At 45.7% G+C, this 15,879-nt stretch overlaps 1 protein-coding gene across 1 annotated transcript in view; it reads right to left on the bottom strand.

Annotated features, from left to right (window-relative positions):
- Positions 1-15,879, bottom strand: part of LOC146201774 (nose resistant to fluoxetine protein 6-like) — a 78,539-nt gene that overhangs the window by 32,768 nt on the left and 29,892 nt on the right. The window contains exon 2 of the mRNA XM_084587732.1: positions 6,889-7,097. Within this exon, the coding sequence (XP_084443858.1) occupies positions 6,889-7,097 (209 nt within the window). The remainder of the gene's footprint in view (positions 1-6,888; positions 7,098-15,879) is intronic.

The following is a 15,879-nucleotide window of genomic DNA, read 5'->3' as shown; positions in this document are numbered from 1 at the left end:
TGCTCCACTCCCTCAGTAATCTTGCAGGCCGTGAGAATATTTGAAATAAACTTGTAAACCGTATGTGCCGACGGAGCTGAACAATTGCCCACGAAGTGTTCAAAGGTATTTACTGTTCACTTCGTTCGCAACAACTCATTAACAGGTGCAGTGGCGCCGTCACATGCTCCAAAATGTTTCAACGCGAGCAGCAATGTCAATTTCTTCAGTCGTTAAGAGTCTCTTCAGAGCCAAACGCTGCGCAGCGCAGAACGGTTACAAATAAACAAGCGCAATTAAGTGCATGTCATGTAAATGAAGCCAGGTCACTTATGCGCTAAATTAAATCACATAAGTGCCATTTTCGAAAGTGTATGATGAATAGCTACTACAGTCGCGGTAGATTTTGTCGACCTCGGCGCTATTTAAGGCTTTATATGCGCAAAGCGCCAATATATGAACTCGTCACTGGTATTGGGGACCGTGTGGTCGACGAAATAAAGAGAGTAAATAACTCGCTTCCATATGGGCCCAAAGGCAGCCGTACGGGTAGAAAAAGAAGCTGTACAGCTTTCACATAAACTTCGTAACAGCAGAAACATTCGCTCTAACTATGCTAGCCAACAATGCTAGCAGGCCGCACGGCAACAGCTAATTCATCAAGAACTCGATTTTGGAACTGTGTCATTCCTATGGTTAGAAGAATATCGAAAGGTGGAGTAGATCTGACATAACGGAGTAATAATCCATTGGTGTCCACTTAAGCGCAGCTATAGGCTACGAAAACAAACGACTAGAAAGCTTTCACAGAAACTATATTTAGGAGTTTTGCCCTGACTTCCCAACCGTAATATAGGTATTAAGCGTCGCAAGAAACTGCAGGTAAAAATTGCACTTATTCACTCCTTGTTAGACACAGTCTCGCATTTATGGCAGTACTACGCGTACTTCTTTTCTTTTCTTTTTTTCTCCCTAAGCAGCTGTTCGCTAGTCTCTATTCAGAAGTGCACGGTCTTTTGTTTTGAGTCAGTAGAAATCTCACTCTCGTGAAGTGGCTGCTCTTAAGTATAATACGCCCGACATTCGTCGAATTCTAGCACTTTCATTCACTAAATTAACACTGCATGGAAAACATTTTCTGAGATCACTGCAGAATCTGCACTAGAGAAATGCGTAAGCCCGAGAGCGTTGCTGTTTTGTCCGCAAGATGGGTCAGCGGGATTCCGCAAGTGACAGATACTTCGCCTTTTCCTTCCTGTAAACCAATTATAGAACACCAGTGAACTTTGATGCGTTCGATGGAAGGCTGGTTGTGTTCGACAAGAGTGCGCGATGTACTGTGTGCAGCAGCAATGCTCAGGCTTTCGCATTTCTCTCGGAATTTTTCAGACTACAGTTGGCTGATTACCTCTCTTTACACACTTTCTAATCATTACTACCTATTTGTGCGCGCAAATCACTCCCTTTTCCACTCGTTCACGTTCAAACACTTCAAGTTTCCCGCCACCGGAAGTTAGGTCTACGTCTACGGAACTCGAGTAGCACGTGGCCCGCCTTGGACGTCGACATTACCCCTCCCGGCTATTTCGACGTCTGACTGACAGTTGGACAAAGGTTTTAGGTTCTTTATTATTCCTCATATATATTAATGACCTATGACTGCGTATCCTCTAACATTCATTTATTTGCTGATGATTGTGTTGTCTTTCGTGAAATTAACAGTTCCGGCGATCCTTTTGCAACGCGACATTGATGCTATCTCTAACTGGTGTAATTTGTGGAAATGGATCTTAATATCTCTAAATGTAAAGTCCTACGTGTCTCTAGAATTTCATCTTTTCCTGGGCTCTACTTACTAAAGAACACAGTTCTCGAATTCGTCACTTCCTACCGTTACCTAGGCGTTTAAATCTCTTCAGGTCTTACTTGGTCACTTCACATTAATGCGATAATTAACAATGCCAGTCGCACGCTCGGTTATCTCCACTATAATTTTTCTTCTGCTCCCAGCTCTCATAAACTCCCCTTGTACCAAACTCCTGTCCGCAGTAAACTAAAATATGCTGCGTCCATCTGGGACCCATATTGTGCTAACCTAACTCCTGCCTTTGAAATGGTTCAGAATAACTCCGTTTCATCCTGCACAACTATCATCGTACCGCTAGTGTATCGGCAATGAAGCGCATTTTAAACCTCCCTTCATTGGCTTCTGGTCGTAAACGTTCGCGCATTTGTTTTTTGTTTTTATATAAGATATTTCACACTTGCCCACAGATTCGTACCGTACTTATTCCCCCGCCTTAGTACATCTCTTCACGACTGGATCACGCTCACAAGGTTGGGATCTCTCTGTTCAGAACAAAAATTGCCGACGATTACGTTACTTCCTAATGTGAAATTTGAGCGCAGCTCATAAGCTGTTTCACCTTTTCGATAGATTGAGGCAAAGATTTCGAGCAAGACACGTATGTACAATTACAGACCACGTTTTTTTTATTTTTCACACATATTCCTTCAAGAAACACTCCACTAACCGTCCTTGACTGTCACGAAAAAAGCTTTGTGGTCGGAGAAATGAAGAGAGCAAATAAGTTATCGGGAGGTTGCGGCAGGCAGCGCGTGAACCCATAGGAACGTTGCGCGACGAACAGATAGCAGCGACTGACTGATGCCGCTGACGCCGCTATCGAGTGAAGAGAACGTGGCTAGGAGCTTCGGATGCACGCACCGTGATCCGTTCATAGCGAGCCGGCGTTTCAGCAACCGGAGAGCACCCTCGCCGCCACGCAGCGCGCGCAGCAATCAGATAACACGCGCGGTCGGCGCCACGCAGGAAGAGGGGGACTGAAAGAGGGACTAGCTGGTTACGAGGCCGACGCCGACGCAAAACCCAGGAACGGGCGCCAAAGAGCTGCGCTCTAAAACATGCTGAGTCTTTTAGCCCTCGTACCTCCAAAGACTGGAACCGCCTCCCCGCACCGATCGTCAGCATTGAAGACGTTGATCATTTCCATACTGCCATAGCTAAAATTGTATACGTAGTTGACTGACTTGTCCGCGGTATTTTCGATTTTTCTGTTATTTCGTTTTTGTAACCTCCACTCCCCTCTGTAATGTCTCTGTCCTTGAGGGTAAAATAAATAAATAATAAATAAATAACCCACATGCACCTCCCGATTTACCATAGGATATTTTTTGATGCTCCATCTGATTCAACCGTTCTTTTTCTTATAATCTCATTAGTTCGAACATAATCGTGCGGACAAGCTCGTGATGACACGAAACACACAGCCATACCATTAAAATAAAAAGTTTAGAGGTAAGCTTATCGGCTTATCGCATTTTTCATGAAGGCCGATTTGTGTGAGCGGAAATTGGAATTAGCGGCCGGTGTAGGGCTGGGACACTGGGCAGCCTTGTTTTTGCATTTCTCAGGCGACTGCCCGGTGGTGCGTCTCACACGTCCGTCTTTGCGCCTCTACGCTCGCGTGCATACTGAGACTTCTTTCGCGGTCATCGATTTCGCCGTGTACTATTTACAGCTCCGCTGGCATTTCGAATCTCCGAGCATCGTGCGATGCCCTCTACTGATTGCAGCAGCGTGAATGCCCGCGCTTCGCGGCCTTGTGCGAAGTAACAGCCTCTCATGCGGCCGCGCTACACACCCGAACACAGCGGTCACGCTTCCACTTGTCGCTCGCGGCCTGCGGGTCATGGCGACATTCCGAGGTAACGGCACCCATGACGGCAGCACAAAATAAAGACGTGGCAGGGATTTGACGTCGGTGAACCGAATAGGACGTGAAATGAAATCTGAGCGCAGATAAAAGTAGACGGAGATGACGGCATGTTGTGCGCAGCGACAGTGAGTTGCAGTTTTAATTAATACGCGGGCGGTGATCGTTGCTTCCCTACTCGCAACCCACGAGAAATTCCCGGACTCGAATCCCCTCCCGTTGCGACATGTTTTTTTTTTTCTTTCTTTCTTTCTTTTTTTTTTTTTTCTGTCTGAGCTCCGCATAGGCTTCCCACAGGACTCGTAGTCTGGTTTGGCCACGTTAAGTAGTGCTTTTGGCCTTAAAAACACTCCTATCCAACGCAGGCTGTTACCGGCCAGAACTGCTCCGCCGTCGCTGCCGCATTTGATGACGCAGAGCTACGTTCTGCGCAGCGTGATAACCTTCTGGCATCGTGTGAACATCGGCTACCAACTTCGGCGTCGTCGCAGTTGATGTGAATTAGAATAAGGTAGTTCGCTCACTGCGTGGCGGCTGCATTGGGAGAGGCAACGCCACGAATGTCGCCAGCTAGCAACTTCGCGGCGGCAACAACAGGTGTCGTCACGATTGACTTCATGGCCAGTTTCGCGGTCGCGCCGTGTAGCCTGTGAACTGTCAGCGGTCTGCTTTGCACTGGTGCTTTCTTTGCGTGTAATTTCGTGCTCTTCTTTAAGTAAGTACACGGCAGGTTTTAACGGTATATCACCCGTGCCCGTGTGTGGGCTGCGTCTTCTCCACTGCGTGTTTTGTAGTTGCGTGCAATGGTGATCTCGCTTTTAGAGATATTTAGCGAAGTTAATCGGCCAATATGCGATAACGCGTTGCCGTTGCTATACTGCTGCCGTCCTTGCCAAGCCACATTTTCAGCGTTGTCCTAGTTATCGCGTAGTAAGCGTGCTTTACCATATATTACTCGTACCCCCCACTGTACGTTTTAGTCACTTAATTATCGTAATGAGCTTGATTTGCGAGATGTCAGCTTGTTGCCAGAATAACCGTTACGCACCGGTCACGTGTGTTGAGAAGGAGCATTGCAGTGCGCATTGTACATTCCATAAAGAATGGTATACGGGCAGCGCTTTGTTGTTTTTTTTTTTTTTTGATATTTCGGCGGGTGCGGCCCTTAAACGCAAGCCACGCATTTTTGCACTCGGCTTTTGAACGATAGTGAGACCCATACTGTTTGCACTCCGTGTGATCGGCATGCATTTTATGACTAGTTAGCGTGGGCAAGTAGCGACTGCACATTGGAAATCTGGATAATATACGAACGTAACCACCCGAAATAAAATAGGGTGATGTTATTTCACTGGAAGTTTTAACGAATAAAGTCCTGGCGGACCCACTTGTGCCCAGTGATGTTATTTGGTACTCGTCTGTAATGTTGGTTTCGCTAACGATTCGGAAACGCACTTCGCGCGCGACACCTGCGGCCATCAGTGCGAGGCCGCTCGCTGCCACCGGCTTCGCTGCTGAACTGAGCCTTGTGTAACTCAATGGCACCGTCGCCTTATTGAAAATGTTTGGTTATTGTTGTAGTTGGTCTTTCCACAGAACGTGCATCGGCAGGAATGTGCACGTGGGATGTCGATTTTTTTTTTTTCGCATTAATGGACGCCAATTTTGGGAAGCGGCCTTATACGAGTGCGGTCCATACACAGGTGTATGCGATAAACTGCACCGCGCAAAGCTATGCAGCATTCACTGCAAATATTTTAAGTGGTAGCAGGACTTCAAGTCATTAGAAAAATAAAAAAATATAAACATAAGTAAGTCAAACAAGCCAGAAAAACGAGAACGGGCGAAGTTAGGGTTGCTGACAATTGAGACAAAAAAAAAAAGAAAATCCTGAAATAAAATGAGGATAAATGCATGTGCGCCACCGAGATCGTTCTAAATAGCAGTAGTTTTCGATGGCAAATAAACAGCAACTGAAATTATGGTGCTTGTTGTGTCGAAATGGCTGGCCTAGTCCACGCTCATTTCGCATAACACACAAGCCTCTCTCGCGGTGTGCACTGACCTCGTTGTTCTGAACGGATTCTAATTATTTCAACAAGAGAACGCGAATGGAGGAGATGCGTAACCGACATCGGTGAAGCAATGTACGCGAAGTTGCGGATGTGTGCCAAACCTTTTAAAAAGATCGAGCTTAATTGCGTCCAAGCCTCCACTTAGAACGCCATATACTGACACATCGCGGAATTAGTGACGTCCCTTAGAATAGTGCGACAATATGTCTGCATAGGGAAGGCGAATTTAGAGCTATGACGCTGCCTCCCACCCTTGAGGCATCGGCGGCATCATGCTAGCAGGGCCAGTGAGCTAACTACCCAATATTCTAGTTCACGATAACAGTTCTACGTACTGCGCCATGTGATGACCACATCCATTGCCATAGCAACCGGCGCTGCTCTCTCGTTTCGAGCACGCGTTCCGTTATGCTCTCGCTCTTCCCTAACCTTACGATTTTCTCCATTCCACGCCTGATGCTCCACAGCATGACATCCACTCCACAGTTTTACACGCTCATATTTGGCTCTTTAGCTGTAAGCAATTGAATTCGTGGCTTTAAAAAGCTGGGAGGACGATCAAAGCTTCGCCTTAGGAATAGACAGGATAGCGCGGTTTAAGTGTCCGCCCTATTTTAAAGTAAACTGCATTTACAAGAACCATAAATCGCCAAGGGGAGCCGGCAAACGGCAGCCTTTAACGCTGTCCCATCACAGACTTAAAAGTGGAGCTTAAGTGTCCCCCATAATGCTTTCTTTTCAATTTCATAGTTGTCAAGCATGTTTAGAAACGGCCATTTCAGTTGCTTCTTTTTTTCTTTCTTTTTTTTTTCTTTTTTCTTGAAAATAACTACGTCGATTGAAAGTAACCTGCCTCTAAATCATCGGTCACGCCACCCCGGGTTACTCAGATTTTCTTTCCTCTATAAAATGCTTTGTTTCATTTCATTTTAGTTTTATTTCTCTTTTCGAAGATCTGGCGGTAGTGTATACACTCCAGAAATGGGGCGCAGCTTCCCTCATATCGCGATTGATACGTTCACGATTCATGGCCTGTTTCACCCAGCTGTATAGCGCGAACGGACCACGGAAAGGTATAGCTCGAGACACACACGTACCTTCATCTCGCCGATGGCGTTGAACTGCTCGGTGGTACGATTGTAGTAGAGCGGCGGTGGCCGGAAGAACAGCGAGCAGTAGCGCCCCTGGATCTCCACTTCTCCTTCGCGGCTCTGCGACCGGGTGCGTAGACACTGCTCGTAGCTGCCAAGGTTGCTCAGCGAGCCCTCGAACAGGTTGGCCGGGATGAGTCCCGACGAAGTGACCACTGCGAGCGCAGGAAACAGGGGCTGGTCAGTGATCGGGTCACCACGGCTCCCAATCATGACATAGGCGTGCCTTCGGGAAGTGCGCGCCACTCGCGAGCAACCAGTGCAGCAATTCGTTAGACACAGCAGCATAGTGCCCCGTTAACCTTACGAGCCGAATTTCAGAACCGTTTGTGACGCGCCCACCACAACAGTTTGAACAAGAAAAAGATACGTCCAAGGACCTGTGGTTGTGTGTGTGCATTCGTACGCGTGTGGCCCTGCATAATTTACGGCATGCTAAATAGCCCGGCATCAAGTTCTTTTTATCTGCAGCCGTTCGAGGTCTATTGAGTGCATTTCGCCGGGAAAATAAATCGAAACGTAAGAAAGGCGACTGCGCGACGTTCGTGCTGGGGACTGCTGAGGTAGGATCCTCAGGTTTCGGTCAAAGCTAAAGTAATGTATGAGTATTTGTTTGCCTTACCAAAATGGAGGCAATAGACGTGACCATTCCAATAGCTTTCGAAGATGTCCAAGCCACCATTTAGCTCGAAACACAATACGTTGGAACTGTATCACATTCACGGGGGCTGCTTCGACGTACGTACATTCCGCAAACCGTAGGAAATAACGACCTGCGTCTTCAAAACGATTCAAAGAAAGGAGTGACCGGTTACAATTACGATTACTTCATCTGAAATGTAACTGATTTAAGTGGGCACTTACAGCCCCCGAAAGTAACTCAACAATTACCAAAGCGTAGTCTATTGCTATTACTGCGTCATACGTTGCGAGCGCAAAAAGAAAAAAAAAAAAAAAAAAAAACTGAGTAGAAAGATTATACACTGGGCATTCCCGCTTTCCTATCTTAGCTTACGAATAGAAATCAGCTGATTGCTAGTAATTTATTACTAAAAAGTAGCTGGATTACCGTCTAGGCTTGCAGAAGTAATCAATCCATTGAAAAATTCTGACATAATCCCATTTATTACAAGTGACCAATTACTTGCAACGCGTTAAGCACAACTCTAGTGCCTAGGCGCAACAGAGCGAAAGTGAAACTTGATGAGATTAGAAATTTAAAAAAAAAATAAAAGTTGATTTAGCTTTGTTGGCCAAATTCAAAGTATGCGCGCTAACATGCCGTGTTTCAATTCACTCTCGGTTCGAGGCTAAGACTTCAAGGCTGAGATAGAGGCAAAAATCGGCGAAATCGGGGAGTGGGAACTTAAGCTATAGCGCATTATGAACATTTTGGACCACTTAATGCACCTTAAGAGGGCGATGCGATAACGGTGTGTTGGGATCCATTGCAAACGGTTGGAAGTTGATGAAGACGAAGCATGCAAAGCACAGAGGGAGACAGAGAGAGCTATAACGTATAGTGCTCTCGTGCGGTGGCCAACGAAGTTGGTCTGTTCGCGCCACCGAGGAGTCGAAACCCAGGCACCATCATATTTATTATTCTTACCCATGTACGAGAAGGGGCTGCACAAAGTGACTGATAAACGACGTCTTTGCGTCCGAGTGGAACCCCCAGTACAAGCACTATAAAAATTTTCCACGTCGCTACTCAATCACAGTTGGAGTGAGTGTAATGTGGTCCTTGCATATTCTGTTGTGTGACAAGGATTACGGTTAGGACTCTAATTGAATTAGAGACAAGCTGACAGCTTGAGTTCCAGGCTTTAGGCAATAGTAAGCATACAAGGCATACATAAAGTAAAAAATATACATAATACAATAGGAACATAACAAATCCCCATAAATGCAAACCAAAGTTACCCCTGCAGGCAGAACATAAATTTCAAATAAAAAAAAAAAAAACATATCAGCAAGGACAGAGCTACACAGCGCCATAAGGAGAAGTGCGTTTGACGCCACAGCCTGAAGGAAAATATCAGGCAGCAACAGTAATAATGCTGCGAAGGCATGTCGACCTATACATTCATAACGTCCCAAGCAATATCCTGACGTACGCTGGCTACCGTATGTTGAATTGAAAACGACATCATTATATCCTAATAAGCAATAATAATATTGTTACGGGGTAGTTCCACTTGAGATTGCAGAGAGCGGACACGGTCGCAAGTCTGTAGTCACACATTTAAACGCTCCTCGCCCGCCCCCCCTTTTTTTTTTAATTCTCTCTCGTAAATTTATGTTATTGAACAGCTTTCAGAAAATAAATATACAGGAATTAAGCTTATCTGCGAACCTATCAAGAGCATATTGCCGCAAACCATTCAAATCTGCATTTGTTCTTTTTTTTTTTTTTTCTGTTCCGACAGCCGCCGGCATGTGGCCTTATCACTATGTTTCTGGCACGCGGATCAGTCCTGCGTTCTTTCTTTGTTCTTGCTCTTTGTCGCGATATGCAGCTTTATCAGTTCCTTTGAGGCGCAATATGCGTCTAGAAGATTCCGGTCACTCGCGTATATTTGTGTAATGTGTAATGATATTCTAGTCACCATTTGCGGCTTTATATCGATGTTTCTTGGCTGCCTTTAAATTGAGCGTTGACGGGTGCGACGGACACTCTCAGTTCGACGACCAGAGAACGCAATTGTTGCTATCGCCGCTGCCGAGTTGCTTAGTTCTTTTCAGGGCGCAAGTCAGCCCAAATAAAGAGTTTTCAGCGCAATCACGCCCGTCTTCTTTTCTTTTGTGCACCTATTGCTTGTCACCACCACATGACAATATGAATAATGATTTTATCAGCCCCTTGACCATCCATAAAATAAGAATTAAGACTCACAGTAACTGTCGAAAAGTACAGAAAACGATTTTGGAGCGAACTATTCTCAAGCGTAACCTAGCAAAACTGAAGGACTGGTTTGGTTTGTGCGGTTTAACGTCCCTAAGCGACGAAGGATTATTTTATACTTCCACAACTAGTGCCTCATGTGCGCTTACTTTCCTTATGTATAAAGGCAGCAAACCTCCCCATTACCTTAAGCAAAAATGCAAACCTTTATACCTCCACTGCAGTGCTTGTTTTTTTATTTTTTTCAAGACACTCCCTTATTCATGCCGAGTTTTTCTTTAACAGTGATGACTATCAAAAATTACCAGATGTGCGCCTCCTCCTTAAACATCCTATCCTTTCGGAAAATTCGACCCCCCCCCCCCCCCCCCCCCGCTTTAAATTTCATTTCCGGAGGAAACCCTGGAGGAGTTAGAACACCACACCTGATTACATCTGTATTCCAAATTAGCAAAAAAAAAAAAAAAAAACGAGTTTGAAACCTTTCTCTCGCCCCCCCCCCCCCCCCCTCTCCCCTTCCCCATTAAAAAGAAAGAATAGGAAGCTGTTAGCTCTCTCTTACATCATATGGAGGCAGCAGCTCATGCTCCTTAGACATCTAAGACATCTAGAGGGGGGGGGGGGGGGGGGGGGGGTTACAAGTCGATTCCCGGCGCATGGAAACAGGGCGCGCGCATCATACATGTGAATTGTGGGAAGTTGTGCCAATTTTTCGCTTCCTGTGACGTGCTTATCACGGGCAGACGGTGTGGACGTCGGTATACGGTAGAACTGCGGCGTGCATTGGACGCGTGTTCTTCCGCGAGGAGACCATGCCATTTCCCGCAATTATCAGCGATATTAGACAATTACTCGGCTATTTGATTCACGACGATAGCACAAGCAAGCGCGTTTTCAGCTCATTCTAGAGGGAATTGAAAAGTCACCACTGGGCCTGGCAGCAGCTACGCATTCATTTTAAAATCAAGGGAAGTATAACAAGGTGCGCCACATGATACTAATCGAATGAGTATTCATAAGCAGTCGTGGTTTTCTTGTAGTTCACTTTCAAGAAAGCCTCGCTTGCGCACAACCAAAAACAAGCACAACAAGGCGGCCAATTCCGTTCTTACGAATTTAACACTAAGTGGCACCACCGACTCGACACAGTGCATGCTACCGGTGGCGCATCGGCTCATCGATCATCATCATCATCATCATCACCAGCCTGATTATACCCACTGCAGGGCAAAGGCCTCTCCCATATTTCTCCACTTAACCCGGTTCTGTGCTAGCTGCATCCACTTGACCCCTGCGAACTTCTTAATCTCATCCGCCCACCTAACTTTCTGCCGCCCCCTGCTACGCTTTCCTTCCCTTGGAATCCAGTTTGTTACCCTCAGCGACCATCGGTTATCCTCTCTTCGCACTACATGTCCTGCCCAAGTCCATTTCTTCTTCTTAATTTCTACTAGAATGTCGGTAACTTGAGTTATTTCTCTGACCCACTCTGCACGCTTTCTATCTCTTAATGTTACCCCTACCATTTTTCGTTCCATAGCCCTCTGGGTTGTCCTCAACTTAAGTAGAACTTTCTTGCTTAGCCTCCACGTTTCAGCCCCATAGGTGAGCACAGGCAAGATGCAACTGTTGTATACTTTCCTCTTGAGCGATACTGGTAAGCTGCTAGTCATAATCTGCGAGTGCTTGCCAAATGCGGTCCATCCCAATCGTATTCTTCTTGTTATTTCCTTTTCGTGGTCCGGATCTGCGGTTGCTACCTGTCCTAAGTAGACATATTCGCCTACTACTTCCAGTATTTCGCTACCTAATGTAAACTGCTGTTCCTTCCCGAGGCTGTTGAACATTACCTTAGTCTTCTGCATATTGATTTTCAAGCCTACCTTTCTACTTTTCCTGTCTAGGTCATCAATCATTATTTGCAGTTCATCCCCCGAGTTGCTTAGCAAGGCAATGTCATCAGCAAATCGCAGATTACTGAGGTATTCTCCGTCCACCCTTATCCCTAACTGCTCCCATTCCAAGTCTCTGAATACTTCCCCTAAACAAGCTGTGAATAGTACTGGGGAGATTGTGTCTCCTTGCCTAACACCTTTCTTTATGGGAATTTTGTTACTTTCTTTATGCAGAACTATGGTAGCTGTGCAGCCACTATATATATCTTCCAGCACTTTCACGTACGGCTCGTCTACCCCCTGATTTCGCAATGCCTGCATCACCGCCGAGGTTTCAACTGAGTCAAATGCTTTTTCGTAATCAATGAATGCTATGTATAAGGGCTGGTTATATTCCGAGCATTTTTCTATCACCTGATTGATGGTATGGATATGATCGATAGTAGAGTACCGTTTCCGAAACCCTGCTTGATCCTTTGCTTGATTGCAGTCTAAGGTTGTCCTGATTCTATTAGCGATTACCTTAGTAAATACCTTATACGTAACAGACAGTAAGCTGATTGGTCTGTAATTTTTAAGGTCCTTAGAGTCCCCTTTCTTGTGATATTTGCTCATCACAAATATCACAATCGCTCATCGATATTTGCTACGAAATTCGATGCGCTACTGTCGAACTGATATGGACGCAGCTGGTGACTAGCCGCTGGCTGCTTTCGTCTGATGCTGCCGTCATGCTGACGTCCTGCTAAATGAAATAGAAAACGTAAGCTTGTATAATAAGGCATTTAAAGGCTGTTATCAGATTAGATATAAGTAATATACCGAAAGTAGCTCATTCGCGAACTTTTTTTTTTTTTTTTTTTGCAATTTGCGACAAAGTAGTCTCGGAAATTTTCTTTTGCTGTATTGTACCGCCCTGTCGGCGGGAAACCTGGATATTCCAACCCATAGTGGTGCCTCTGGTGCCCCTTCGCGCACGCGACGAAGAATTATGGACGAGACATTGGCTCACGAAACGGCAAATTCGTGCCAGTGAGGTCGTGCAGACAACCAATGACAGCCCAAATGTCCATGTCAATTTCTTCAAAATTTACCGGCTGCGTTCAAATGCCACCCCCCAGCCATGTCTATATTCACAAAGCTCCTGTTCAAGACGCCAGGCTTCGGGCCGCCTTCATGCTATCAGCACCTTCGATCATTGAAACCGCGCTCGTCACAGCTGTGCAGAAGTCGAATTTGGCAACAATTTTTTTTTTGTCCATTCTTTCACCTCTTCGTCGTGAGGCGCTTCGCCTCTGAAAGGAGTGCTGGTGAATAGAATCGGTAAGCACCAACGCACCACTGAAAGCAGAACTGTTCAGTCTTCATGGTAGCTATACCGAATGGCCAAGAAAAATACTGACTCGAAATAAGGCCCCTGCTCTAGGTCTTGTGCGATTACACTACAACTAACGCATTATGAGACGCGAGATACGGTTAATCATCAGCTTTATCTGCCTATATACGCAGGCTTATCGCCGTTGCGGTCTGCAATCCTGTTTCCACTAGCACTATAGCTGCTATAGCCGCGTCGTCACACAGCCAGCAGCAACATCGAGACTCATGAAATAGAGCATACACGACTACATTTCGCGACTGGACAGCGTCTTTCTCGTTAGCTGCCGTGACTTGCAAATAATGGTCCACCGAATTGTTACGCGAGACAGTAACTGAAATTTCCCCGCCTTCTCCTTCCTAACTGATTTGCGAGCTGCTTCTTAATTCGTACATAAGATATGTTTGTGAGTGCGCGACACTCCCTTCATCGAAAATCTCGCTGACTATCATTGCACACAAAATATCAATGACATTGCGAAGGACCCTCTCGTCGAAACTCGATTAATGTTTTTTTTTTTTTTGACATTGTGTTAATTTGTAGCGTAATAAGCCTCTAAGAGCAGGTTCTTCTGAATGACTGTTTTAAAGTTGCGTATGAATGGTGTGTTAAGTGGGACATGGAAATCAGTTCTTAGTTCAGGACAGAACCCTGCATGCTAAACACGTCCTCGGTCCTTGGTACGATGGATCTTCAGCTGCACGAGCCACAAAAGTCATCTTAACTTTCCTTAAGGATACAGGACTGATAGAGACCCTTTGAAAGCGATCGGTGTGTGCGTATGAACGTGTTAGGTGTGTGTGACCGATTTTTTTCATTCACTTTGTTTTTTTTCCCCTTACATTTTTTGTTGCGGAAGCAACACTAGGCTAGTCGCTGACCCATTTCGCGGAGCCCCCGATGAGCCAAGCGGCGCATGCGCGAGGAGCGAGTGACGTCACACGGAGCACTGCTGGAGAACAGCGTCGGTGCCGCCGCCGACTCTTTCGCTGCGCATGCACCAGAAGAGAGTGACGTCACACAGTGCACAGCTGGCGTGCCGGGGCCACCGCCGACTCCTCCGCGGTGACTCGAAGGTGCCGCCGCTGCCGCGTTCACCTCAAATTTTGCTTCCGCAATTCTACTCGGGATGGCCATTGGCCAAACCACAACCAATTTTTTCACCCTCATCGGGAGTAGCATGTGAGGCTCAGTACCAGGCAGACATCTCCTGCTGTCATTAAAATCGTCCAGAATAAGTAAGTATAACTGAAACACAACCAAAAAATTTCACATAGTCAAACTCGAACTTTCGTGTTGAGAGATTAGCAGTGATATTTGTATTTTCCTGTCACTGAAGAACCCAGTCCATAACATAACTTATTTCACTTGTTCAACTACGAACTCTGGCTGCTCACAGCAACATTGCTGGCTTAAGTTCCTTTATCAGCTTTACCATAATAATTTCAACTTGGATTCCAGCTTGCAATTGCAGCCACCCGGGAGGACAGTCATCCCGTACTAACCACGCCTTTGCAGTTATGTCCTACGTACCTAGTGTTAATGTTTACAAATTTTAGTTTCTGCCCAAAACAGAGAATGGAACACCCTTGATCTACATTATTTAATAAAGCTTGTGCTCTAGAAGCTTTCGAAAAAGTACCGGAACTGTGCTGCACTGACTGCATGTACCCTTCCCGCCCTGTAACAACCCGGAAGGGCCAGCAGTATTTGGAAATAAATACACGGCGATTCATTGCAGCCACTTTATTCACTTTCTGTCTCTATCGTGTCTGCAATCGGCGTTAGTGTCAGCCAAACACGAAAGGATATTACGAATATATATGCATGCTCGCCAGAAGCTTGAATAGGAAAAGCTCATTATCATGCAACGCGTCACTACTGCCCAAGGTATGGGTGAGGAGATTAGTTGTTCTTCGTGCTTACAGCCGAGGAGTCGGGCAAATGAAGGCCAGAAAGATACGGACAAGGTGGAACGACGATTCAGCCTGGAACAGGCCGCCTTCACAGACGAAAAAACAGGTCACCGATATTAACTTAATTTTATTCAACGCAACTCTGCATGCGAACTGATACGGCAACCTTGACACTAAATTGGAGCGCAACGATGTAATGCACAAAGAAGGCGAACGTATACTTCCGCTGTTAGACTCAATAAGAGAAATTAAATGTGAGGCACAAATTTCTGAACTTGAAGCCGTTAACACGAACTGCAACCGTACAGAATGCGACGTGACTCTTTGGGGAAGACAGAAAACTTAATAATAATAATAATAAAAGATCAAGCAAGTGCTGCAGCCATATAGAGCGAGCTGAGTTTATTTATTCTGATACCTACAGCGCCCGTAGAGGGGGGTGGGGGGCAATATTGTTTAATATACGCACGTCAGCAGTAGATACAAAGCTCGGTCTAATGCAAGGCATGCAAGGAAATATATAATAATGAGAAAACTGAATTCGTCGCGGACAAACGTACGCGGAACTGAAAACACCTCGAATATCGATGATTCACGGCGACGCCCATTGAAGAATTTTATATGCGACCGTCTAGATTCTTCGCTCGGTCAAGCAATGAATGAATGAATAAAGTCTTTATTAGGACGCAACGGATAGCTTCCAGCCGCTGCTTAAGGAAACATAAAAACACGATAACTCTTGGCGTTGGTCAATAACAAAAAAAAAAAGAAAGAAATGAGAGAGTGAAACTGCGGTGCCGCAAATGGACCAACTGAAAAAGGCCGAGTCGAGCGCTTTTCTGTTGT

This window comes from Amblyomma maculatum, chromosome 1 (genome assembly GCF_055883805.1).
Source record: "Amblyomma maculatum isolate TAMU_Amacu chromosome 1, ASM5588380v1, whole genome shotgun sequence".
Taxonomy (NCBI): domain Eukaryota; kingdom Metazoa; phylum Arthropoda; class Arachnida; order Ixodida; family Ixodidae; genus Amblyomma; species Amblyomma maculatum.
Note: the sequence above shows the minus strand (reverse complement) of the source record. Positions and strands in the feature narration are given on the sequence as shown.